Below are 26,953 nucleotides of genomic sequence, written 5' to 3' on the forward strand. Positions count from 1 at the left end.
CACCTGCCCCCAGAGGTTGGTGGGAAAGAAAACTAGGAGAGACAACTGGAACTGGGTGGCATTTCAAAGGCAAAGTAGAAACCTAGTGCAATGGAAACTCCCTTCCTCAAGAGGGAGTCTTAGACCTCAGCTAAGACTCCTCCTAATGGGGGATATAGAGTCTGAATCAGTCATCTCCTGTAACCAAGAAAGACTTCCAGTAGAGGGACTGGGACAGCAACGCAGTCACAAAACCTTCAACCTACAGTTTTTCCTGCCTGCAAGATGTGCTGGATGAAGGTGTCACAGAGATTGTGGGAGTGACCAACCAATGACTGGCCCAGCTTGAGACCCATGCCACAAGAGGGAGTCCACCCCTGACAATGCCTAGAGGGCCAGGAACCAGAGGCTAGATAGCTCAGAGACCTAGGATAAAACAAAACACAACTGTTTAAAAAAAAATGTCAATGAAATGATTCCTAAGGATACTCTGCTATACTTGTAGACAGGAGGCTAGCATAATCGTTACAAGAGAGGCTTCATCCAGCAACTGATGGAAACAGATGCAGAGATCCATGGCCAAACAATAGATGGAGCTCGGGAATCATGCAGAAGAGGAGGAGGAAGGATTGTAGGACCCAGAGGGGTCAAGTACATCACAAGAAAACTCACAGAATCTGTTGTTTTTCCATAGGCTTGGAGGCTGCACCTGAATCTACTGATATTTTAACTACTATTTGTGGATCTGTAGCTCCACAGTCAGTGCCCTGCCTCTCAGGCCACAGCCTCGTGGGACTTCAGGTCCTGCTGGCACTGGCTCTGCTGCTGCTGCCAAATGTTTTTAACTAAGTCCCTATCATTCTATTTACCAGTAAAGACTTGGGAGTCAGATGTTGGGGTAAAAACCTGCTAGTTCAGAGAGGCTGGGAGGCAATCAGCTGACCTTCCCTTTTGGCCAGAGACCTAGCAAGAAAGAGTCTCTCCACTTGCCCCCAAACCAAAAAGACCTCAAAACTCCAAGTCCCTTCTTATTCCTTCCCGTGCATCTCTATATCCCTATTCCTGGATTCTCTGTACTCTCCATGGCTAATTCCTGACTACTAGTTGCTGGCTCTGCCCCCTGATCCAAAGTTGATTTTATTAATACAGCCTCTGTGCAATCAAATATCCTGCAAGAAGAATCTACTAACCTGGGCTTATAAGGGCTCACAGAGACTGAACCCTGAGCTAATAATCAGGGACCCTGCATGGTATGACCTAGGCACTCTGCATATATGATGTGGTTGTGTAGCTTGGTTATTGGAGGGGGCTCCTAACAGTGGAAGCAGGGGATGTCTCTGACTCTTTTGCCTGCTTTGGGGCCCTTTTCCTCCTACTGTGTTGCCTAGCCCAGCCTTAATATTTAGAGAGGTACCTACTGTTATTGCAATTCAATATGCCATGTTTGGTTGATATCCCTGGGAGGCCTACCCTTTTCTGAAGTCTTGGAAATGAAGGAGAAGTGAATGGGGGTGGGGAGAGGAACTGGAAAAAGAGGAGGGAGGGAAAACTGAGAGAGGAATAAATAAAAAATAAATTAAAAGGAAATGAAAGAAGGAAGGAAGGAAGGAAGGAAGGAAGGAAGGGAGTCTCAAGCCAACCAGGAAACTTCCTCCTTTCTAATTAGCATTCATGCTGCCAAAAGGTGCTGTGCTGGCTGATGGGAAATTAAGACATTCATGGTCTTACTCATTGCTTGATACTGCATGTTATGATACCAACTTTCCCACTAATGTAATAATGGCACAATAGATGAAAGGTAACCAACTGCTTTCTGGTTAGATTAAAGGCCTGCTCCACAGAAGGGAATTTCACTTTATATACTGTAATCTTGCTGAAAAGGTCATGATTGGAAAGGTCATTGACCCTAGGGTAAAACATGCTGCAGTTACTCTGCTGAAGAGTCAAGCTGTCAAACTATCTCCTACACATTTATGCTTAGACTTATAGACCTGGGTTCCTCTCAGTATTGGCCAAAGAAGCTTCATTTTACAGTGGACAGCAATCCATGGGGAGAGACATAATTGGTTGAAGTGCTAAAGAATAAAAGAGTCAGTATTCAACCCTAAATGGGACACCTATATTAACAACAACACCACCAAGGCTCAGAGAACCCTACTGAATGTCAGAGCTGGAGGATGTGGCCAGTGCTATGAAATGCTATCTTCTGGACAAGGCATGGCTAATGGAATAATGAGCTCACATCATCTATGTTTGCCTGCACAAGGTCAAACAATCTCAAATCCTGGCATAGATGTATTAGGTGATCTCAGGCCCCACCTCTTACTCTTCTCTGAGGACATGGCCTGAGTAGGTTTCCAGTGCTCTGGTGGCTGACCCACACCTATGCATACATAGGATAACACGAACTGGACTTAGCAGACTGTGAAAACAAAAGAACATGAAGTTGGAAGGAATGAGTGTTGGGAAAGGACATGGAAAAACAAACATAGAAGAAGGAAGTAGGTGGTAGGTATGACTATAGATACAGTTTCATTAGCAGGGATATATACATATATGTATATAGTAAAACTATGTATATTTAAAATTATCAAAATTAAAGAAAAATGAAAAGAATATAATTTATCAAAAGTAGTAAGTATCTAGAAATAAATTTGACAGAAAATTTCTAAGAGCTGTAAGCTGAAAAGTATAAAATACTACTGAGTTAAAAATGAAAGAAGCCCAAACAAATAGGAAGATAAACTGTGTTCATGGATCAGAAGACTCAACATGTTTTAAATAGCAGTTCTTCACCAATGGGTCTATATATCCAAGCCCAATAAAAATTCCAGAAGGAATCAGGGCAGGAAAAGAAAACGACAAATTGATTCTCAAATTTAAATGAAAATGCAAAGTGAGGCAATAGCCAAGAAATCAAGATAATGTGGCATTGGTGTCAAGACAAGCAGGCAGACTGATGGAGTAGAAGGGAGTCCAGAAATAGGTCTGTAAATATATGGTTAATTGATTTTTGACCAAAATGTAGAATCAATTTAATGGAGAAAGAATAGACTTTCCAACAAATGGTACTGGGAACAATTTAAGTCTATATGCAGTAATAATAGTTACAATAATAACAAGCAACTTCAATTGAAACTTCATATACTTCATATAAAATTTGACCCAAATACCATGCATCTAAACATAAAATAAAGCTATGACATATGATAAAAAGCATAAAACTTGTGTTTACATCAATAAATATGCTTAGTTATAACACCAAAAATAGGATCCAAATATGAAATAATTTACAAATCTCATTTCATCAAAATTATGAATTCTTTTTCACTGACAGGTACTCTTAAACAGAATAACATGTAGAACTATCATATTAGAGAAAATGCTTCAAATTATATGTTTCATAAAGGATTTTTATCCAGCTATAAGAAGACTCCCAATATGTATTGAGAAAATAAACAACCCAATTTTTAAGAAAGAAAATTTTCAAAAAACACAGTATATAAATAGAAAAAAACACAAAAGTTTCTACTCTCTGGATTCACTAGGAGAATGAAAATGAAATCTATAGTGAGACAGCTGTGTTCACCTATTAGGAAGATGAAGATGATAAAGGCTCATGTTCCAATATTGGAATCTACAGTAGACGTCATGTATATGTCCTGCTAGTGGAGGTGAAACATAGCACAACTTTAAAATTTATCACTGTCTTTAATATTCAAACTCTGTCTCCCATATGTATATGATCCAGTCATTCCACTCCTAGATCTTTGCCTAAGAAAAATAAAAGCATATATCCATTAAAATGTCTATATTAATACAGTAGTCATTTTATTCTTACCAACTAAACTTGAATGCAGCCCAAATACCCACATGCAAAACAGATAAACCAGCTATAGTATAGCTATAGAATATGATACTATAAGAAATTAGGCTATCAATATATACAATACTTGCCTCAAAAACAATTATAAGGAAAAGAAGCATTGCAAACAAGACCCCACTTTAACAAAATCTAGGTGTGGAGTAAATTAATCTCTAGTAACAAGAAGCAAATACCTTACCATGAATGTGGTTGGAGATAGAAGGAAAGAGATTCCAAGGAGCACAAGTATATATCCATGATGAGAGTTTTGTTCACAGATTTGACTATTATGAAACTACATGAGGGTATGTATGTATGATTGACTTTATCAAATTTATACAACTTTAATTGATACAGACATCAAATGTCAATGATACCTCATTAAATTTATTTACACAAATCTGAAGGTGACTAACAAAATAATCCTAGTTTTAAGTGATGTTTATAAGTATCAAGTATTGTTTAACTCTAAGACATTAACTCTTCAATGCAATAATTAGATCAAATATTTTTTTCTTTTAATTTAAATTTTCTATTTACTTTGGGAGAGAAGCAACCTCAGAGGGTAGGTTCTTACCAGTCATCTTGTTGAAGCAGGGTCTTTCTTGCTATTTGTGTCATTCTTCTCTACTTAGGGACCTTCTAGCTAATTTTTCTGTCTCTGCCTCCCAGGCCACCACAGCAGTGATGTGATTACAGATGAGCACAACCACATCTGGCTTTGGATATCATACCAGGTTCACACAGCAAGTGCCTTTACCTATGGAGCCAACTTCCCAGCCCTTGATTAAATGTTCCGGGAGATAAATCAGCCCTTGCCCTCAATATATACTTTCATCCAATCTAGTTTCTCTTTATAGCATTTCTTACCATTGACATCAGCTATTTACTTGATCAATGTTTCTCCATCCATGAGAACAGAGATGGTATCAGTGCCCATTAATGGATCTCCTGGAATATGGTAAGTGCCCAATATGCATTTGTTCAATGTCATGTGCTTGACTTGGTTGATGCATGACATAAGGGTTTTATTTTTCTTTCTTGTTTTAGCTTTTGTTTCCATTGCTGTTATTCCTGCCAGAGACAGGGCCTCACACAGGCTCAGCATGTATTTAGTCACTGAACCACACCCTCAAGCATGAATAAATTTTTTCTGTTCTCAATGATGTGCAACAACATGTTAGACACCGCTTGTGGTCTCTATGCTTCTTTCCTTCTTCCTATTCATTTTCCCAATATTAATCTAGAGGAAGAAGTCTTTTTGAGTCTTTAAAAAATTGTTAGGTTCTGACATCAAGAAATAAGTGATCTGGAAAGAAAAAAGACCAGAGTTGTGGCATAATTTTCAGTTACTTCTAATGATTTGCCTGTGATATCTATAATAGAGATAAATAATCTCTGCTTTTTTTTTTTAACCTAAATTGTCATTTTCAGCATCCAAAAAGAAAAAGGAATTGCCTATAACCAAGAGCAAGCAGAGACAATCAGGAGTAATGCCGAGCTGCTGATTCTAAGTGCTCCCTGCAGGGATTCAAACCTCTGATCAGATTTCCAGAGACCATCCACACTGAGGGAAACTCTCGAGACAGGACTCTCTGCCACCTCTCAGCATCTTAATTATGAGAACTTTCAAGTCCAATATTAGTCCACTCGTGTTCGAAGATAGAAAAGTTAATATATCTCCTTCTCTCCATTCATTCCCTAGCTGCCTATTACAAAGCTTCTGGATTATAACCCTGGTATCTCCACCAGGCACTTCAAATTAAAAAGTCTCCATTTGAAAAAGCCTGCTTCAATAACTTACTCAGACAGCTACTGCTGGCAGCTGCCTCCGGCGCTGAGAGCAGCCAAGGGAGGCATGGGGCAAAATGTCAGAGAAGCAACTAAAGGAGAACTAAAAACAAAAGCAGGATTATGCCCTGTATTGTACCCCTGGGCAACAGTGTCCCTCCAGGGGCCTCTCTCCACTACTCAGTGCTTTGGGGAAACAAGATTCTCCTTTGTCGGGAAGGGAATGTACCAGGGGTGCAGCTCTCAGCCTAAGGCAGTCACAATATATGATCAATTGCATCCTTTTTGGTCTTGTGTTGATCAGGAGTAGCCTTCACCCCCTCTCCTGTGACTTACAGGCAATCACTAAGTCAGGTTCTATTTTGGAATCACTCTGAAATGTGTCTCCTTGCTTTTCAATTATTACCTTTATCTCTTGCCCAGAGGCAATTTAAGATCTTTGGGTAGTCTAAATATTAAGAAAATTTTAGGTTCCTCTAACAGTTTTTCTCAATGTGCAGTATGAAACTTTATTCAGATTGTGTACTGATTTGACAAACACATGAAAGAAACCACATAAAGAGGATGACTCCCTTTGACCCACATTTTCAGCCCAGGGTCCCTGGCTCCATTAATTCTGGACCAACTAAACTTGAATTCAGCCCAAATACCCACATGTGGATAAGAAGAATAAACATGGCAAAAGGCTGTGGTGGGACACAGCTGCTGGCCTTGTGACCCGCAGCTGGCAGGAACTAGGAGAGATTCGGGACAATTTCTATCTCTCTGAAACTTGTCTTATTTTTCTTTTTAGTTTGCTTGCTCAGTGTGTGTGTGTGTGTGTGTGTGTGTGTGTGTGTGTGTGTGTGTGTGTGTGTTGCATATGTTTATATGGGCATGCACGTGAGCACATTCAGGTGCCTGTGTATATAAGCATGTAGTCACAAGAGGCAGATGTCAAGAATCCTCTAGTTACTCTCCACTTAGGTTTTGAGATGAAGTATCTCACTGAACCCGGAGTTACCTCATTGGCTAATCTGGCTGGCCAATGAGCTCCATGGATCCACCTATGTCTCCTCACCCTTCCAGAGCCTTGGGTACCGATTAGTGCTTCTGTGCCCAGCTTTCACACAGGTGCTGGGAATCTGAACTCAGGTTCTCATGCTTACATCACAAGCACTTTACCAACTGAGCCATCTCTCCTGCCCTGCTTTGACTTTTGAAAAATTAAACAAAGCTATCTAGATGAAGAATGGGGAAAGACTCTCAGAGAAAACCACACACCCAATATTTTGCTGTAAAGCTAGAGAAAGTATTCCCTGGTGACTGAGTAGTTGGGTAAAAGAGATAGAAAATTAAAACTACAATTACAGCAGTCTCCATGGTGAACTGAAGGGTTCTGCTCTATTCTGCAAGCTAATGGAAAGTTAATGATGTATTTTAAGATGACCTGGAACACATTCAGGTCAGCCAAACATTTTTCTGTAACTCCTGACACATATGAGGATATGCCACATTTTCAGACACAAAAGAACAAAGACAAAATGCCAAGAGCAAAACAAGTAGTTTTTACAGGCAAATACCCATAATACATAAAAGTGTCTGTCTCAGTCATCCTTGAATTCTTTTCCTTTTCTGATGGCTTTCAAGGTCTGGGTATCACTTTTTTTTTCTTGTGCTCTTTATGACTTCAGAGTTATCATACACAAAAGCATGGGAGCTTGGGTATTATTCGCCAAGATCTGTTGGTTACTGGCTAAGGTCTATTCCCTGGTATTAATGCCCTAACACTGCTACAGCAGGCTGTACACAGGGCCGCTTGGAAGCCAAAGGCTTTGGGGTAAGCCCTCAGAAAAAAATAAATGAAATATTGGCTGTCAAAATTGGTGGGAGCACACAGAATGAAAATGCTCAAAGTCTACAAGGAGAACATTAATATTGTTAACTAAAACTGGATTTCCCATGGAAATCAGTTACAGAGATAAGTGTTTTATAATTTTTTTATTTAATAAGCATTTTCCATGGATTTTACATACTGACCATAGTTTCCCCTTCCTCCTCTCCCCCTGTTCCCTCCCCCTGACTCCCATCTACCCCCGTCCCCATCTACTCCTCCTCCATCTCCAATGAGAAAGGGGCAGGCCTCCCATGGGCTTGAACAAAGCAACCAAGTTGAGGTAGGACCAAACTCTTCCCCCTGCATAAAGTGTTTCATTCTTGTTGATGAGGGGTTGATATGTGGATTATATCGAGAATTAAAATCAAAGAAAGACCATTTTGTGTCTTATGCCCACAGAACTGTCACTATTGTTATACACTCCACAGCCTCTTCTGTTGAAAACCTGGCCTGGACCGCCTTCCTCTCTCATCCTAGTTCAGCACTTCTGTCGAGTCCCCATTTGTAGCATCTTCCTGGCCTGGAGCCAATTCCTCCTCTTCCCCCACTCCCACCACATTTTGCTCAGACAGAATATCAATCTGCTCCATCACACATCTCTATTGCTCTTTTGAGTAGATGAAAATGTATTGGATGAAATTTCTCTCCACCTACTACTTCCTGCCTTGATTAAAACAGAAATACAGACAGAGAAATACTCAACTGTTTTCTCTTTCCATTCTGTTCCCACTCCTCTGAGACCAAGTCCTCTGTTCCTTGCCATGAATGAAATAGTTCTGGACTTTTCTCATCAATTCTCATGAGGACAATATGCGTGCTTGTATTTGAAGTAAAAAGCCAATCCTCTATAATTTAATTTTTTTCTCTCACATTAAACCTGCAATTCTTTACATAATTAGTGTGATAAATGCAGAGTCAAACTTCATCTTCCTGACATTAATACACGTCAGTACTTCAAATGCAAACAATTGTGACTTTCAACTTTACAAAAATCACCAAGAGCACAAACTCCTCTTAATTAAGACATTTAAAAGTTGCTTTTGTTATATTTAATGAATGATATATTATACTGCAGTGAAACATGCAGCAATACAAATACTTCACAATGCTTCCAATTAAGACTCACTTCACTTATGCCAATTGACAACACTAGTGTTCCACACTTCATTCAGTTTGTGAATCTTAAATGAGCTGGTTAGTGAAAAGGGTGCTTCTTTTCTAATGAGTTTGGTAATCAAGGCATCTATTTTAATTTCAAATTGGATAGATTGGGGGAAATTGCTAGACTAAATGACTGGTACTAATTAGAATTATAAAAATATTCATCATGCCAGGGAATTAACATGGGGGTCTGATTTTCCTACATTTGCATATTGCTTGAATTTTGGGGGGAAAATCTTGACAAATTGTCTTCTCTTTAGCAAATTGAACAAACACTATATCTGTTTTAGTCCTTCTTTTCATTTAGAGCATAATACATATTCATGATTTGTAAATGAAGTTAAATGATTTCAACTTCCATCTTCATTACCATATTAAAGATGTTGTCTCCATAAGCTTCCTTTAAAACCTTCAGATCATAGCATTATCTCTTTAAATGGCAAATAATTTACCTTAATCTATATATTAACCTGAAGATTTGAACGAATCAATGAAAGCATATCTAAGTGGACGTTCCACTCCTGTTTCATCAACTACCAACCACCTTGATTTCATTAACTACCAACTACCTTGTTGACTTTTCCACTCTAGGAAGAACTCGGCCCCATGTCTTGTAACTGGGAAGTGGTTTAACAGATGCTTTTCCGACAAGTGCCAACAACTGAGAAGCCAGAAGAACCTTTGATTTCAATGAAGGCTTAGATGTAGCAGAACTAATTTTGTTGCTTGTTGTGCCATGATTGTAGAATTCATTGTAACTGGGGTCTTGTGAAAACTGGTCAATGCTGGACATCTGTGCCAAGGCCACTGGAAGACTGTTGGCCTACCGGGGAGAATGAAGTGATGGTGGACACGCCACAGTCAGACCCAGGGAGAAAGCAGAGAGCAGGCTTGGCTCTGTGCCATTGAATAAGTTAGTGTGACCTTCGAGAGCCTTACATACATCTGTAATCTAGAAATCATCACTTCCACCTTGCAGACTCCTAGGGGAACTTGGTGCAATCATGTACATAAAAAGCCAGTGCTCAATAAAGAGAAGGTAACTTGGGATATACATCTCCATTTCCAGGAAACACCCGGATGTCTGGCTGCTGGTAATAAAACACAGGACATGTAAGAGTTATGAGGAATGAGGCTCAGTACACTGGATGTGTATCTACTCCTTGGCTGCAACAGTATTTGTTTCCATTATAGTTGTCAAATCAAACAAGCAAATGCTAATTAAATTCTGGGATACAGCTGGAATATTCTTCCAAAACACTATCAGAATAAATCTCTTCCTTAGCATCTCTCTATAGTGGCTGCCTTCTAAATAATCAAGCCTACATTTGTGTCTGAGTTGTAAATAATATAGATTGAGCTTATATCCAACAAGAGCACAGTTTTTCTTGGGAGAAAAAAAATAATTTCTATAGCTTCACAGTTCTGAAGGGATCACAGTGGAAAAGCAAAGCTAGAGAGGAGGCAGACTTCAGGCACAGTACATTCTGAAGTCAGGAAACTTTTCTTCTACAACATAGTGCCTCTGGTGAATGGATTTAAAGAACTATTTCAACTGATTTCACCTAAATCAACCCTATTCACACCTGAAGCCCTTTCTAAGAGCACTGCCTTATACTTGGCATGAATGAACTCTACCCGAAGATCACCTTACAGACATTTTTAATTCTAAAGGCAATCTAATAGAATCAGAGAAAATTTGGAAAATAAATTCTATTTAAAACTACCACAAATACTATTCTATTACTAACAAACCCCACTTATATTTGGGAATATTTCTTTCCATTTTAATTCAATTTTTATTACTACTTTTTTATTCTTTGAGATACAGATATGTTTGCAATGAAATGTCACACATCCAACAAAACACACACACACACACACACACACACACACACACACACACACACACACACACTTCCAACTCTCTCCATATCCCCCTTGCGACCTCAGGATATTTTTTTTAATAACTGTCCACTAAGGTCCATTAGAGGTGTTCAGATGTGCATGAGCATGTGGTATTATAGGAAACACACATCCTTAAATCAAAAAGAAGGGTGATTCTCTTTTCCTCAGCAGCTACCAACTGCCAAATGCTCCTCAGTAAGGAGTGGGATGTGGGGAGCATCCCACTAGTCTATGCTGGAATTGTGACTTCTAAATGGGTGAAGTCACTAGCCACCATGCCTGACAACTAGAATTTCATTTCAAGAGATGACTTTGAATTAATCTTCATAAAAGAAGAGAACTGGAACCAAGTCCTATCCTTACAGTTTTAAAATCTGAAGTCCTCCTTCCTTTGTTTTCTTCCACCATTCCTCTCCCACCCCTTTCTCTTTTTTTCTGTCTTCCTTCCTCCCTTCTCTTTCCTTCCTTTTCCTTCTGTCTTATTTGTTGCATACTCATAATCAAAAAGTACTTTTTTTACCATGTACTATTACATACTTGTATATTTGATATACTAACATACATACACATATATGCATATACATTAGGCATAAGTGTATATCCACAATATCACATGGCTATTATCATTCAATTAGTGGTTGTATATTAGGCCATCAAGTGCATTTACTGTAATTTAAAGTTTCTTTGAGTGGCGCATTCACTGTGTTTCTACCCATTTTGTCCATTATAAATGGTTTTGATAAGTATTATTAACCCTAAAACTTCATGGCATTGTTTCATTGTATCAAATTATGATAATGTGTATGCCTCAGGGTAGGTTTACCAAGACATTTTCCAGGAAGCAAAGTAATTTGCATGCCAATAGATGTTAATTCAGTGTAAGAGTCTCACCACAACTGTGCCAGCTCTGGTATAGAAAGCAATGTATCTTTAAAAATGAAGCTTGTTCATTTCAAATGGACATTTTTGGACATTTCCTCAAGAATTCTCTAGATTTGCTGGGACAGCTCAATATCAATAAATGTAGTCTAATTCTCAATATTTGTTGATATTAAATATTTCTTCTTAAAGCATTTCTTCTTCTCTATCATTTCCCTTACTTGCATCCTCCTAAACTTTCTTTTGAGAAACGTGTCTATCGTCTGTTCCATCATAAATGTAACCAGATGAAAGCCATCTGTGTGATACATTAGAAACTGATCTGATAGTGGCCCGGCAGAGGGCATAAGACAGTGAGGGAAAAGGCACACGTGGAGTTGTGAGATTTCAATGGTGTTTCTTGAACAGGGATCTGGATTCACGAGTATATTGCTTATTAGTAGGCTCAACATACTTTTCTCTGCCTGTAAATGATTATTCACTTGAAAACCTTCCATTCTTGATCCTCCTTTTAAAAAACAGGTACTATCATACCAGAGTGAGTGGTTCAAATGCAGGCAGAAAGCAGAGGGTGAATAAGAGATATTGCTTGGCAGGAGGGCAAAGTTAAGGACAGAGAAGGATGAGCAGAATCCCTGATTCCAACTAGAAAGCTAGAAATCTAGGGTGAGGGTGTAGGTAACAAGGTTGAGTTAGGGTAACAACATGAGCACACATACAGACAGACAGGGTCAGTCTATGAGGAAGCAGGCAGAAGAATATAGAGAAGGCCAAAAAGTTGTGCTTCCTGGTGTCGCTGTAGTTATAGTCACCTCTCAAGATTATAAATCCACTATGATTAAATTCCTACCATGGGAAAAAGGCATTATTACCTATCTGAGTACTTCGTAGAAATCTCCTCTGAGTTGAAATATTACTTTCTGGAGGGAAGCTTGAGAAAAATCATGAAGTAAACAACTACTAAATCTCAGGAAGCTCCTGAAACTGACTAGATGAATAGGGCACCTTAATCCACAAAGTTATGTAATCAGTAAAGACTGCTGAGGAGACTCAGACCAGACCAGCTGCCTGGAAGAGACTCTGACCTACTGAACTGCATGCAAGTCATGCAGCAAATGAAGGGCTGAAGATTCTGAGTCATCACCTATGTCAGGGTGGGCTTTTCCGTGATACAGCTGCCTCCAGGTTGTCCATGTTGTAACAAACCCCTCACCCATACTTATGCAAGTAACCACAGTGAGCTCATTGATTCGCCAAGTAGACTGTGGCAGTATTGTGACTTTGATCTGTCATTGGTTCCTTATCTACAGTAAGTAGCCACTTGTTCATATCTCCACAGGAATAGTGGCATACAATGCTGGATTATTTGTTGTCTTTCATTATTTTACCAAACACTCTTTTCCTTAAGAAACAGGACAGGTTTACATCTAGTACCCACTTATGAGTGAGTACATACCATATTTGTCCTTCTGAGTCTGGGTTATCTCACTCAGGATGGTATTTTCTAGTTCCATCCATTTGTCTGCAAATTTCACGGACTAGGCCCTCTGCATAAGCGAGACAGTTGTGTAGCTTGATCTACTTAAGGAACCTCCTGGCAGTAGGATCAGGATCCATCCCTGTTGCATGAGCTGGCTTTTTGGAGCCCACTGCCTATGGTGGGACACCTTGCACAGCCTTGATACAGGGGGAGAGGCTTGTACCTGCCTCTGCTAAATGTACCAGGCTCTGCTGACTCCATATGGGAGGCCATTATTTGTTGGAGGAGGGAATGGGGGGGTTTGTGGGAGGAGCTGGAGGGGCAGGAGGAGGGAAGAGGGGGGATCTGTGGTTGGTATGTAAAATGAATAAAAAATTTCTTAATAAAAAAAAAAGGAAACAGGACAGATTCCTTAAATGGTGTGCTGGTTAAGTTATATTGTCAACTTGATTCAGCCTAGACACACCTGGGAAGAGGAAACCTCATTTTTCTTACATCGGGTTGGTCTATTGAATATCAGTGAGATATTGTCTTAATTGCTAATTAATGTAAGAAGGACAAGCCCACTGTGGGCAGGGTCATTTCCAGGCAGGTGGGCCTGGGCTCTATAAGGAAGGTAACTGAGCAAGCCAGAGGCAACAAGCCAGAAAGCAGCGTTTTGTTGCTTATGTCTCAAGTTCCTGTCTTGGGTTCCTGTCTTGGGTTCCCTCTATGATTCACTGCACTAGTAAGATGAAATTAGCCCTCGGCTCCTCAAGTTCTTTCGACAATGGTGTTCCTCACAGCAACAGAAAAACAAGTGAGAAGACATGCATACCTATAGGCAGAGGAGTTGACTAGTAAATCTGGGAGTCGATATAAAATGACAGGCTGGGAAGGCCACAGGCCACTGGATCTATAATTGTAGTGAAGATTGTTCTGAGTTAATTACATTCTCGTGAGCATTAACAACCAAAGGTTGTTACTAAATGAGGGTCCTTCCTGTGCCACCATGACAGAATAGATTACATTAAACCAGTTTAACCAGTCAGAATTCAGCTCAGATAGATTGATAAAGACCTTTGACTCCCACAGGGTATCTTGAACTGTGTCCCCCACTCACTAGGTGACTGTCCCACGACACTCCCACTGCACTGATGAAAATGCTGTACAAACAGTGGCACCTGTGACAGATGACGAGGGTAATGGGTTTTTCCGTTCTCTTAAATGACGCACAAATGATTCGATGAGAACAGGAGAAGACCTAATGAAAATGCCAAGTTTCTCCTTTAAATAAAAAATGTCTTCTGGTCTATTTCTATTCCATGGATGACAAGCTTCAAAACCACAGCCATCCCCAGCTAATCCTCAACAGCTTTATCCCCAACAGATGCAAAGACACAAAAAGCCTGTTCCTGCCAATGGCTACTGAGGAAGTTATCATCACCTGCTAATCCCGAAGGATCTGAATACAATTACATTTTAATCTGAGGGTTTAGAGCGAGAATATAAATGAAAGGCACAGCTTCATTTGTATCCGGCATTCCAGAAGCACAACTTTCATTTCATTTTGAATTTTTAGGCCCTGCACAACACAGCTATCATCTAATTCGCCAGGACCTGCTCTTGACCGGGCATAGCAACCACAGGTATTGGCCAATTGGCACAGCCTGCACAGGACATGCAACTGCTCTGCACCTGAACTTACATTTCATAGCGTCATCGTGCCTAAAGCTGCATCAGCCTTTCAAACAGCGCCTCAATCCATCAGCTACTATTCGGCTGATAAGAGGAGATCCAGAAAACCTGTCATTCACTACAAAGAAATACTAGCTCTGAAGTGATAGATGTGCTAATTGCCTTGATTTAATCAATAGACTAGATGTATACATATTGAGATTCACACTGTACCATAGTTATTAATGGATTATTGATCCATTAAAATTAAAATCAGGGTGTTTGCATATAACTCAGTTGGAAGATGCTTGTCATACATACTTGAAAGAGTTGTATTGACCCTAGCAACATTAATTAATTAATATTATTTATACTAAGAAAGTATCATATTAGCAGGGACTAGGAGTGTGCCTCAGTAGGTAAAGTGCTTGTTGTGTCAGGATGATGACCTGAGTGCAGTTCTCAGCTTCAAGTAAAAGCTCAGTGTGGCTAACATGAAAGCTGGCTGTGGCCACAGGTCATTTGTAAATTTAGCTGTGGGTGGGTGGGTGGGTGGGGGCGTGGAAACAGGAGGATCCTCAGAGTTCAGTGACCAATGAGTCTAGCAGAAATGGTGTACTGCAGGTTCAGGGAAGAGATCTTGTCTTAAAAATAAAGTGGAGAGGAAATGACAAGGCAATCTCTCTGGTCTTGGTGTACACACACACACACACACACACACACACACACACACACGCAACAGAGAGAGAGAGACAGAGAGACAGAGAGACAGAGAGACAGAGACAGAGAAGAGAGAGACAGACAGACAGAGACAGAGAGAAACTCCTTAGCTTCAAGCCAGCTCCTAAATACTGTAACAGTTAATTTTCATTACCTTGGTTAGTGTTTAAGAAAGTGCTTTTCACATTGAAATGGTCAGCAATTCTAGACATGTATAGTCCCAAAGTGCCTGAAAACAACAGAATCTGAAATCTTTTTGGATTCTTCATATCTGAACTCCAAAGCAAGCTGCATTTGTTAATTTCATCTTGCCACAGAGATAAGTAGTCACAGAGGCTTTGCAAACCTGATCCTCATGTAGAAAAATGACTATTTTTATCTCTCCCCCACAATGAGTGAGCCCCCATGCTAGGGGGTTATGCATCTGTGAATACAAAACATGTGCTCACTTTTTAAGGAACCACACTGAGCCCCTTGTCAACCTAAGGTATGTTTAGATACACAGTTTTCTATGAAATGAGGACAGCAGCGACTTCTACAAGCCCCCTGTCTTCAAAACCCATCATAAACTCTTTCAAAAATTCTATTTTAGTAAGATTATTGGGCCTTCCAGCTAATCCCAAAAGGACACAATATAAACTGTTTTCGCTATAAATGGGGAAACAGGCTGGTAGAAAGGGGAAGCCTATCCCTTACAGGACAACACAACAACCCACAAAAAGGAAGCCTGCTTGCAAGAGGAGAGGAGGGGAGTAGCTTTGCTCCTATCATTTCCATTTGGACAACTAGGAATTGCTACTTCCTTTGATTCTTTCAACCTCAAAGCTTGTTATCAAATGCCTACAAAGATTCCTATTGCCAAGAATGAATCCTGAGTGTATCCTAAGTACTGAGGCCTTTTATTTCAAAATGCAAGATGGTAGGAGAGTCTGTAGGGAGGCCACAGCAGGAGCTGGCAAAAGAATTAAGAAGAAGTGGAAAGCCCAGCATGCAAGAAGGGAAGGAATTGGTTAAAAGCCCCAGCCATGCTCCTCTGGAAGCAGAAAGGATTTTGAAGGAAGAGGCAAAGCCCTCATGATTTTTCCATCAGTGTCTTTTTCCCAAATTAGATCCACTAGCAGGTCTTCTGCAGCTTTGGAGTATCAGTTTGAAAAGTAAAGCAATTGGATATCATCCCTTTAAAATATCATTCAATTAGATCTTTTGTAATACATATAACGTAAGGAGATAGCCTTACTGATTCTAAAGAAATTGCTAGTGCATTTCATCAAAGGCACAATAATGGAAACATCGATTCACTCCTCACCACAAACATCTCCCTTTGATGCTGCAGTTACCTTAATGCCAGCACTTTTCATTCTCTCTAGAAGAAAACAGCTGCCTCCGTGCATGCAGAGAGAGCTCTAGCCTGAAATAACACATTTGTATATCAATCCCAGCTACACTGGTATCTTCATTTGCTACTGCATAGCATCACTCTTCTGGACTCTATACCACTAAATTACTGCCCAAAATAAAGAAAAAAATGGCCCTGCATTCTGGATAGCCAAGGAGAGGTGTTTTATGCCACCCCTGCAAATATTGCCAGGGGCTTCATGTCCCTCCTCATGCCATTTATTCAAAGGAAGAATGGCCACATACTTGTTAGAAGCCGTAGGTCTGAAGAATAGTCAGCCACTTTTAGCAGAACATGTCAACAAGAAAAAGTACCTAAGGAATAATATATCTGGAAATGTGCGATGTGATTAAGAAAATCCATCAACACCCACTGCCATGTTACAAATATTTATTCTAAGTGAAAAAAATAGTCATCAAGTCTGAGACGATCTTGAAGGCATTACATCCACAAGCGTATTCCACAAGCAATGCCCCTGAAATTCCTGGTGCTGTGGAAATGGAGGAAAAGGACACTCGAGACAACACAAGACATACTGCATTTGCTTTATCGACCTCTTGGTATGAGGGGTCTGTTGCCTCTAGCCTAGCTTGCCTCTGTTAAAATATACTTTTAAGTGCTTTAGGCTTCATCTGAATGAATTACCATCCAACCATTTAACAACATTCAAGTAATTTATTTTTCTTTCAATATAGCTTCAAATTTTCTGGCTACCCTAAGCATCTAAACTCACAGACTGTCTGACATTTGGCTAAGTCTTTCATACAATATCCACTTGATGCCATGAAAGAAACATATTTGCAATGGCTTTTGCTCTGCAAATGTCATGTGGCTGTCCTTAGGGGATTGCATTAAGCACCTGGTGCCCACCATGAGGTACTGCTAAGGAGAGATATAAAGGTTATGTTGAAATTATTGTTTAAAGGTGCTGACATCACACATACATTCACAATCACATATTTAAAATAGGTGCTGAAGAGCAACTGTTTCAGGTCCTTAGAGAGCCGAGAAAATAAACTATTTCAGCAGGGCTATTCTGTGACTATCTCTAAGCAAGATAGTTCTTGCAATTATCTTTTCCCTTTGACTGACTGATCCCATAATATTATTGTATAATAGCTGGCATATGTACTAAGGTTCTGGGGGTGACAGGAAATATAATGAAGAATAATCTAGTCTCTATTATGAAATACACGTTGAACAAACATAATAGGTTCCTTTCTGCAGCATTTAAACATCCATTCAACTACAGATTCACCTAGCAGATATTCAGCAATAAGGCAAAATGGTAGATCCAACATGATGGATTAGGAAAAAGAAATTACTAATGCTTATGTTGCAGCTAAATTAAAGAATACCAGATGAGAGCTAGCAATACTGGGTAAAGATCAGGAATTCTTTTTAAGATATGATGAAATTTTTGTAGTATATAGGAGAAATTGTCAAGTATACAGCAGAATACATGGATTTTAGAACTTAAAGAGAAGGTCTCTGGGGGTCACAAACACTTTTAACTTATTTTCAGAAAATAACAGAGACTTTTCTGAAGCTTCCCTTACATTCCTAGAAAGCAAAGGTATACTAAAATTTCACCAAATCAAGACAGCAGAGTATGATGGAATGCACCCTAGATGCAGAACCTGACAATGGCCATTCAAACTCCAGCTCCCCCAGCTACAAGATGGAAGAGTCTGGACAAGAATATTAGCTTTCTGCACCTTTGTTTACAGTTGTCACCATCAAATCATAAGAATGACTTTGCTCTTACCAACCTCACAGGGGTTTAGAAAAGAAAGTAAAATGATTAAATGTTAGAGAAAGTCATTATAAGACTATGAAATGAAAAATAAACATTGCCAATACAGTATATATACATATGTATGAACACAGACACACACCTGCCCCTGTATATATTTTGATACTGAAGGGTAAGAAAGTAAAGTTCATTGCTGAAGACAAAAACCAACATGATTGAAATAATGAAATGTTACCAATTCTTTCCAAAATCTGAGCTGAGCAAATAAGTGCTTTTCACAGAGAAGGACCTGGGCGACAACTTATAAACATAAGCAGTGTTTGTTCACCTTTTGATCCAAGCTGTAGGCCAGCACCCAGTCCTCCTGCTTGGGATGGAAGAGCAGGCTCTGGATGTAGAATGTGAGCCGATACTTCTGGTAAGTTGCCCCTTCGTCTGAGCTGATCAATATACTGCTCTCCATTTCAGGATCACTAAGAAGCATGATCTAATGAAAACATAGAGGAGAAAATAAAGATAGAATTAGTAGGGTAGAATGAACATAAATAATACGTACTGTTCTATTCTCCCCAGATTTACTGAGCTGAAAAAGGGATGTAAGTCTAGGTCTACATATAAAAGCAGTTTCATTTCATACTATTATTATCTTTGAAGTGATATGTACATAAGATGGTCCTCTCTCCTTAGTTTTAACTCACTTTCAATGTGTTTCTTTAGACACTCCCCTCCTAAGATCTTACATTTTGTTCTGCTCATTCTGAACTATGATTTAAAAAGTGTGTCAATGATACCATTGTTAGAGAAATTTCCCAAAGCACAAAGCCACAGAGGCCCTTTAGAAAATACTACTGCGCTAGAGTTGACACCCAAACCAAGTAGACAGAAACAGGATGATCCAAAGGCTTTGGCATCATCAGAAAGGGCAAGTTTGCATGTCAACAGTTTTATATGTATTGTGGAATGGGAAAGCACTTAAAATTGTGGACGTCTTGGGTTTTTTCAATATTAACTTGAGTCGATGCTACCCAAAGTGCCTTTAAATTCATGGTATAAGTTATGCTCCTTTTTGGTTTGTTTTTGTTTTTGTTTTCTGTTTTAACTTTTTATTAATTCTTGTGGATTTCACACCATGCATCTTGATCCCACTCAGCTCCCTGCCCCTTCACATCCATCCTCTACCCTTGTAAACCCTCTCTCCTCCATGTTAAAATAACATTTAAAAGAAAAGGAAAAAAGAAAAGAAAAATCTCATCATGGAAGGTATAGTGTGACAAAGTGAGTCACACAATATACCCTACAGGTTATATATCTTACTTGCAAGTGATTATTGCAATGAGTCATTGATCTAGTTCAAGGCCTCTGGTTTCTGCTACACTATCCATACAAGGCCCTCACTTGGACTCTTCTTAGATATCCTGTTGTTGTCTTGTGTCCTGGAGATCCTGCAAATTTGGATTTGCTGGACTGGCCCCTTCATGTGCTCCAGCAGCTCATAGATCTGCTGGATGTTGGGAAGGGCAAACTTGTAGCCCTGGTTCTGGGTCTGGGTGGTTGCTGAGTTGTTGAGTGTACCAGCTCTCCCTCATCCTCAATATCAGGGTAACCTCTCTAGCACTGTTCCAGCTAGCTCAACTTATGCAGAGACGGCTCAGCCTTTAAAGGCTAGGCTCACAAACAGAAATATAAGTTATGCTCTTGGCAAGGCATTGTTAGGACTACTATTTAGCATTCTGTCCAGTGTAGTTCAGCTCCTGCCGACAGTACTTTAATGGCATTTACTCCACTAAGAAATAATTGCCTTTCTAATGCTTAAACCCACGAGACAGACAGTGACACTCTTTAGTATTGGCAACTTTCTCTATCCTTCCTCAAGCAACTTCTTTTTGGAACACCATACTCATATGCTTTTCCTTCTTATCTTTTGGATATTGGACTTTGCTTGATTTTTCCTTTGACTATGATCATGAGGTGATTCGTCAGCCTTTCATTTTGACTCTCTCTCTCTTACTCACTGACTACTTTCACTCTCTATTTCTTTCCTTTTGTTTTCAGCAGTCATCTTCTTAGGACACTCATACATTAAGTCTCCAAATGAGCATCAGTCATCCCAGACTTGATCTTAGTTTCAGGACTGTAAACTCTCCTATCCACAGTTTTCTGCTTTGATATTCCAGAAATACCTAGAATAGAAAACACCCCATAGTGGTACCTGAGGCCCCACCACTTTCAGCTCAGTCAGTATTTCCACAGCCATCCATAAGAAGCAGTGTGCCAGCACTGATCCTTAGCTTTATTTTCTCATTCACCTCCTAAATTCAGTCTTGTCTTTTGCTGTGGTGCATATGTGCATGCATGTGTGCGTGCATGCGTGTGTGTGTGTGTATGTGTGTGTGTGTGTGTGTGTGTGTGTGTGTGTGTGTGTGTGTGTGTGTTATGTATACTTGGAGGGTATGCCCAGTAACTTATATCCAGAGGACAGACATTTAGTATCCCTTGTATTGTTTTCCACCTTATGCCTTGAAACAGGGTTGCTCATTAAACAGAAATCTCACTATTTTGGATAGGCTGACTGGCCAGTGAACTTCCAGAATCCTCCTGTGTCCCCTTTCCTAACACTGCAGTTACCAGGCATGTGCAGCCAGGCCGAGCTTTTACATGGTCTTCTAACTAGTGAGACATACCTCTAACCCTGCCTTGTGGATTGACTTCCTGTTGAATCCCAACATCGAATTTATTTTCTCTCTGACTGTTGTGATTATTATTAGCAAGAAAAATGACTCAGCCAAAAACTTCTAAGAGTTGTTATTGCTTGCAAAGAGACTGAATGAGCAAGTGTATCTGTTCCCTACTAAAATTCTAACAATTTGAGGGGTACTGCCAACCATTTTTCAGGCTAATGTTACCATGTGGTATAAACCATGTGGACTGAAATACAAAATAAAGCAAAAACAAACAAACAAAAATAACCCTTGTCTATACTTTGTAAAATAAAACTATTAACTAGCATGATTTTTAAAAGCAAGTTTTTAAAGGGACCTTTTAACTGCTGAGATTCACAATTCTTTTTCTCTTTTGTCTCTTCCCAGCTTCCAAAATAAGCTTGTGCTTTTTCTCAAATATTTGTTTTGACACAATTACGATAAGTCAGCATTAGTTATCACAAGTTTTTTTTTTTTTTTAAAATGGATACAGTTCAATAACTTTTTCATTGGTGTGTGAAAATCCAGGGCGAAGCTCTTGTATGGACTAGTAGTCACACAACAGTCTCTTCCTCCTGGGAACTCTAAAGGGAGAAGGGACCCTGGTGAAGGCACTGAGCTGTCTTAAGAAGACATTAGAGGAGATATCTGCAGTGCTTGTAGAGTTGAAGAAAATAGGTAACTGAGTAAGAATGATTACTTCATAACTAGTCTCATCATATCACAGTATATCTAACCAATGGGTTGTCCATGAAGTGTGCAAGGAAATTATTTTCCTTGGTTCAGAAAAATTAATCTGCTTATTTTATGCAGGAATCAAAAGCTCCATGCCCATGATTTTAATTAGAAGATAAGGCCACCATCCTGAATGGACTTTATTTTATACCCCATGAGTTACAATATTCTGTATAAAGTTTACCATCAAATACCTTGTACAATGAGTTCTCTTCCTCTCTTTGTCTCTTTCTGTGTATGCTCATGTTTGCACACCTACTCATACTATATACACACACACAGAAGTGTACACACCAACACTAACACATGCACAGATCCTGCATACACATATGTGTATACACACAAAAATGAATTTAGAAGGTATAGCTCAGTGGTAGAGTGTCTAGTCATAGAAATCAATGTACATATAAAAGGCATATTGACAATGTATGGTGGTTTTATGGAGCTTCTGTTTGCAAGAGCACATTTTTATTGCAACATTCCTCTGACATTCTCTTCAGAAAACCTTTTATATACTTGGATATCAGTAGCTATGTCTCTTTCATAGCTCAGATGTCTCAAGCCTGTTTTCTGAGAATGAAAGAAAGGGGAAATACAAACCTATATTTTTAACTGGTGCTGGAATTTCACCTGATATTTTATCCAAAGCCCATAGAAATCCCATGACGTCAGTATGGTTATTTGCCTTTTACATATAAGGAAACTAAGGTTCAGGAGGAAAGAAATTTCTTCATTACTCCCTGAACTATTGTAATCCTGCCAGCTACACAGAACAAACACACAGAATCATCAGTGCTTTCTTAAAAACATGTCTAAGAAATTCACTGATGAAATAAACACAGCTTTAAGAAACCCCTTACTTCTAGAACTCACTTTCTACCTCTGACCTGGAGAGCAAGAACTCAATTAAAAAGAATCAAGAAAAAAGTGCAATGTTATATGTTGGTACTGAAAAAAAAAATGAGAACATAATATTAACATAAGACGGAAAATGCTGTGTCCCAAATTAAGCCTCATGGTAAACTATGTCTTATACATTATTATGCCAAATATATAGAGAAAATAATTTCATGTCACACAAATTTTATTGTTAAGTGAGGATTTCCATCCAAAGTTCAATGGGGTCAAAGCATTAAGTGACATAATGAAAGAGGTACAAGAAGTGGAAATGGTCCTGTCAAATTGAAAGTACACATCATTCCTCAGAGGAATTTGTAACAGCATCCAAATTAAATAATCTGTAGCTAGGCATTTGTGGACTAGCCATGAGATTCTTGGTAAAGGTAAGAGATTGTCTCTGCAGAAGCAAAGGAGCTCAGGCTCTTTGCCTTTTGGTTTGTAATTGTTAGTGTGCAGGTGTATGAGCTGCGGTGAGGGCTGTTGAGATGTTTGTGCATTCTGTGTTTGCATGATTTTGACAGCGTGAAAGGGACAGGGGTCTTGGAGGGTGTTGTTGTGTCTTGCTTTGCTTTTGCTTCCTTCTGCTTTTAGTTGTTATCCAACTTGTTCTTACATAAAATCTGCACTGGGGAGCTGGGCATGGTGGTTCATTCCTATAATCCACCACTTAGAAGATAGAGGCTGGAGGATCAAGAGTTCAAGGTCATTCTCAATTACAGAATGATTGAGGTCAGCCTGGGCCACATGAAACCCTGTCTAAAAACAAAAACAAAAGCAGATTCGAAGTGGATGTTGGAGAATGGGCAGAGGTAGGCCAGTGAATTATTAATGGGATGGATTCTAAGTGCAGATGTCTTGAATGCAAATGTTCGGTTTGTTACTGCACATGAACACATGAGGAAGTTACTCAATTTTTCCACCTTTCTCATCTCCAGGAGGAGGAGATATTAATAATCAGAGTGTTAATTGCAGGATTAAATGAGATAAGCATAAAGGAGCCTAGCATACTGCAAGGCACATAGCCACTAAATACACAGCATCTTTATATGTAAATAACCTGTGATAACTGTACAACTAAGACCAGAAGGGAGGAAGAGGAGACTAGATGTGACTGAAATGATCCAAGGCAACAGCTCTGTGCAGATACAAATAAAGGGGGAAGAGGAAGAGGAACAAGGGTGTTGCCTTCCAATGTGTAAAACGTTCTATAAGATAGAAAATTCTAGAGATCTGCAGAGCAGTAGTGTGTATATATTAACAATGCTGCACTATACAAAGCTGTATGGGTGACAGTCTTAGACTTTTGTTAAGAAGGTAAAGCTTTCCCTTTATCTCTGTGGTGTGTGTGTGTGTGTGTGTGTGTGTGTGTGTGTGTGTGATAACTAAAAAATATAGAAGAATCGGGGAGAAAAACAGCACATATTGGATTTGACATTAATTTATGCACATTTTACATGCTTGCTAATAACTGTACATACACTATTAGCAAAAGCAAATGGCAACATTGCTTCTGCTATGAATGGAAACCAGCCAGCTGTCAATTTGCTCAATAAAATTGTTGCTTTGAAGGACTATTCTCATCTCACCTCTGTGGGGGGTGCAGCCTGTGGTGGCTTGAAACCTACCAATGACTTATAGGTGGCAGTCTTAGGCATCCAGTCTCTAGGGATTGGACCATCCATTGTAAATGAATTGCCTGGGCTTCAGATGAGTGATAGTCAAGCTTTGGCACTCACCAACTCACAATGCTACAATATCTTTCACATCTTGTTTATAATGCCTTTTACAGGAAAACACAGAAAAAGTTGAATAGCAATGGCCATAAGTGTGCTGTGAGACAGTCTTTCTGTATGCTGTGAATATATGTTGCTCCCATTGGTTAATAAATAAAGCTGCTTTGGCCTATAGTAAGGCAGGATAAGAGTCAGGCTGGAAATCCAAGCAGAGAAACAGGGAGAAGGGCAGAGTCAGGGCAGACACCTTCCAGCTGCCTAACAACAAGATGCCAGCAGACCAGTAATGCCACGGCCACGTGGCAAAATATAGATTAGTAGAAATGGGTTAATTTAAGATGTCAGAGCTAGCTAGCAATAAGCCTGAGCCATAGGCCAAACAGTTTGTAATTAATAATAAGCCTCTGTGTATTTATTTGGGACCACATGGCTCCAGGACACAGGAAAACTTCTGGCTATTCTAAGTGTGCATACCAAATTGTAAATGATGCAGGTGGAAGACAGGAATCAAGCTGCTGGCTGAGTCTAACAATAGCATTGATGAATGCTGCCATTCAATTACCTAGTCATTTCCCTTTTATACAACTGATGGGAAAAGCTGAAAGCTAAACATTTCTGTCTCCCATTCTGCCCTGATGTTCCCCAAATCCAGGAAACAAACTCTGCTTAGTGTTCTAAGAAGAGTCTCAGAACAGAAGTAAGCAGACTACTCTCTGAATAGAGAAAGAAGGATGCTACAATTTACTATACAACTGACTCCTAATGGTAGACACTAAGTGCATTAGTGATCAATAAGGAAAAGCAATAATATCAATATAGACTTGCAAAGAGTGTAAGAGAGATGGTAGCATAACTGACCCCAAGCACACTGATGTAATTGATATGTTGCTGAGGATAGACGTCCACACAAGCAGATTCTATGCAGATACTCTCCTTCTCTGACTCTTTTCTTGTCCAGCCTTCAATGGTAATTCTCCTTACAGAGATAAGGAGAGCAGTGTGTGCAGGTATTTCATTGCCACAGCTGGGCTGAGAGAAGTTTCTGACATCTGGCTAGTGGAGATCAGGGATACTACTAACCATGTGACAATGCACAGAACACTTATAATAAAGATTTTCCAACACAAAATATCAATCATTAAATGTTAGTAGTGCCAATGTTGAGGAATTGTGTTGAGAGTTGTTGATATGTGTGTTTATGTTCAATTATGACTAAACTATACAAACTAGAAATAAATGTTAAAGACAGGACATCAACATATACTTATGCTTACACATATGCTCTTTTATCTGTTACCACTGTACATGTTTTATTTGCCAAGATTGCAACTCTCCAATTTCTACCCCAACATAGTGTAAGTGCATTAAGCCTAATTTTCACTCTCTTCTTGTCCTATAGGATTTAACATAAACATCACTTAACAGCACACCAACCACTAAAGCAAGTCAAGAAAAAAAATGAAGAGATAACTCAGTAGCTCAAAGTATTTGCTACATGATCCTAAGGACTTGAGTTCAGTCCTCAGAACCCAAAGTCAAATGAGAGAGCTGAGAGCTGAAAGTTACCAATGGCCTCTACCTGCACACCATGGCAAGTGTCCCCTTAGCACATAAGCACACATAAAATAAATAAATATAACACATATTTTTTTAAAAAAAGCATGTGTGTTTTAATCCCTTCACTCTGGGCACCATGTTGAACAGAGAGCTGCTGGTGTTGTGGAATACCAGGGGAAGAGTGAAGAAGCCAGAGTGAATGGAAAAGGGCTCTGTACCATGATGGAGTGCAAAATGATGAAATGTGGGTACATGATGAATGAAAAATCCCAAATAGTCTGCTTGCAGCCAATATGTGTGGTGTCCAAGAAAGGAACACGACACACCAAAAGGTTCTGAACCTCTACACACATCTTGGTTTTACTTATAATAATTAAGTATTGGAAATAGTCCAGATTGGTGAATTTTTGAACCTGAAGAAAAAGGAAAGAGAAAAAAGAGATGGAATTAACACTTTTGAGATAGAAAAGCATGAGAGGACTAGACTTAAGACTTTGATAAGATGGAGTTGGTTTGATATGTCTAATTCACATTCAAACGGGGTGTTAGAGGATGCACAAGGATCATCTTCAGGAGAGTAGGCTGGCCTGCAGAAATGACCTCAGGGTATCTGCATCTGAACAGGACCGAGCAGTGTGCATCTGCAGTCACCATGGCAGCTGCATCTGAACAGGACCAAGCAGTGGTATCTGCAGTCACCATGGCAGCAAGCAGAGATGAGTCCGAATAGAAAAGGAGTTATGGACTACTGCTTATAGAGCAAAGAAATTGTGAGTCACAAAAGTAGTTAAGGAGGGGGTTTCTAAGGAGAAAACTCAAAGAATGGGGCATTCTTGCACCTAAAGAAAAACAAAGCACCTGG

The 26,953-nt window shown here is 39.5% G+C and overlaps 1 protein-coding gene across 1 annotated transcript in view; it reads right to left on the bottom strand.

Moving 5' to 3' along the window:
• Positions 1–26,953, bottom strand: part of Sorcs3 (sortilin related VPS10 domain containing receptor 3) — a 249,034-nt gene that overhangs the window by 178,615 nt on the left and 43,466 nt on the right. Inside the window, exon 3 of the mRNA XM_059253743.1 lies at positions 18,796–18,954. Within this exon, the coding sequence (XP_059109726.1) occupies positions 18,796–18,954 (159 nt within the window). The remainder of the gene's footprint in view (positions 1–18,795; positions 18,955–26,953) is intronic.

This window comes from Peromyscus eremicus, chromosome 1 (assembly GCF_949786415.1).
Source record: "Peromyscus eremicus chromosome 1, PerEre_H2_v1, whole genome shotgun sequence".
Lineage (NCBI taxonomy): Eukaryota > Metazoa > Chordata > Mammalia > Rodentia > Cricetidae > Peromyscus > Peromyscus eremicus.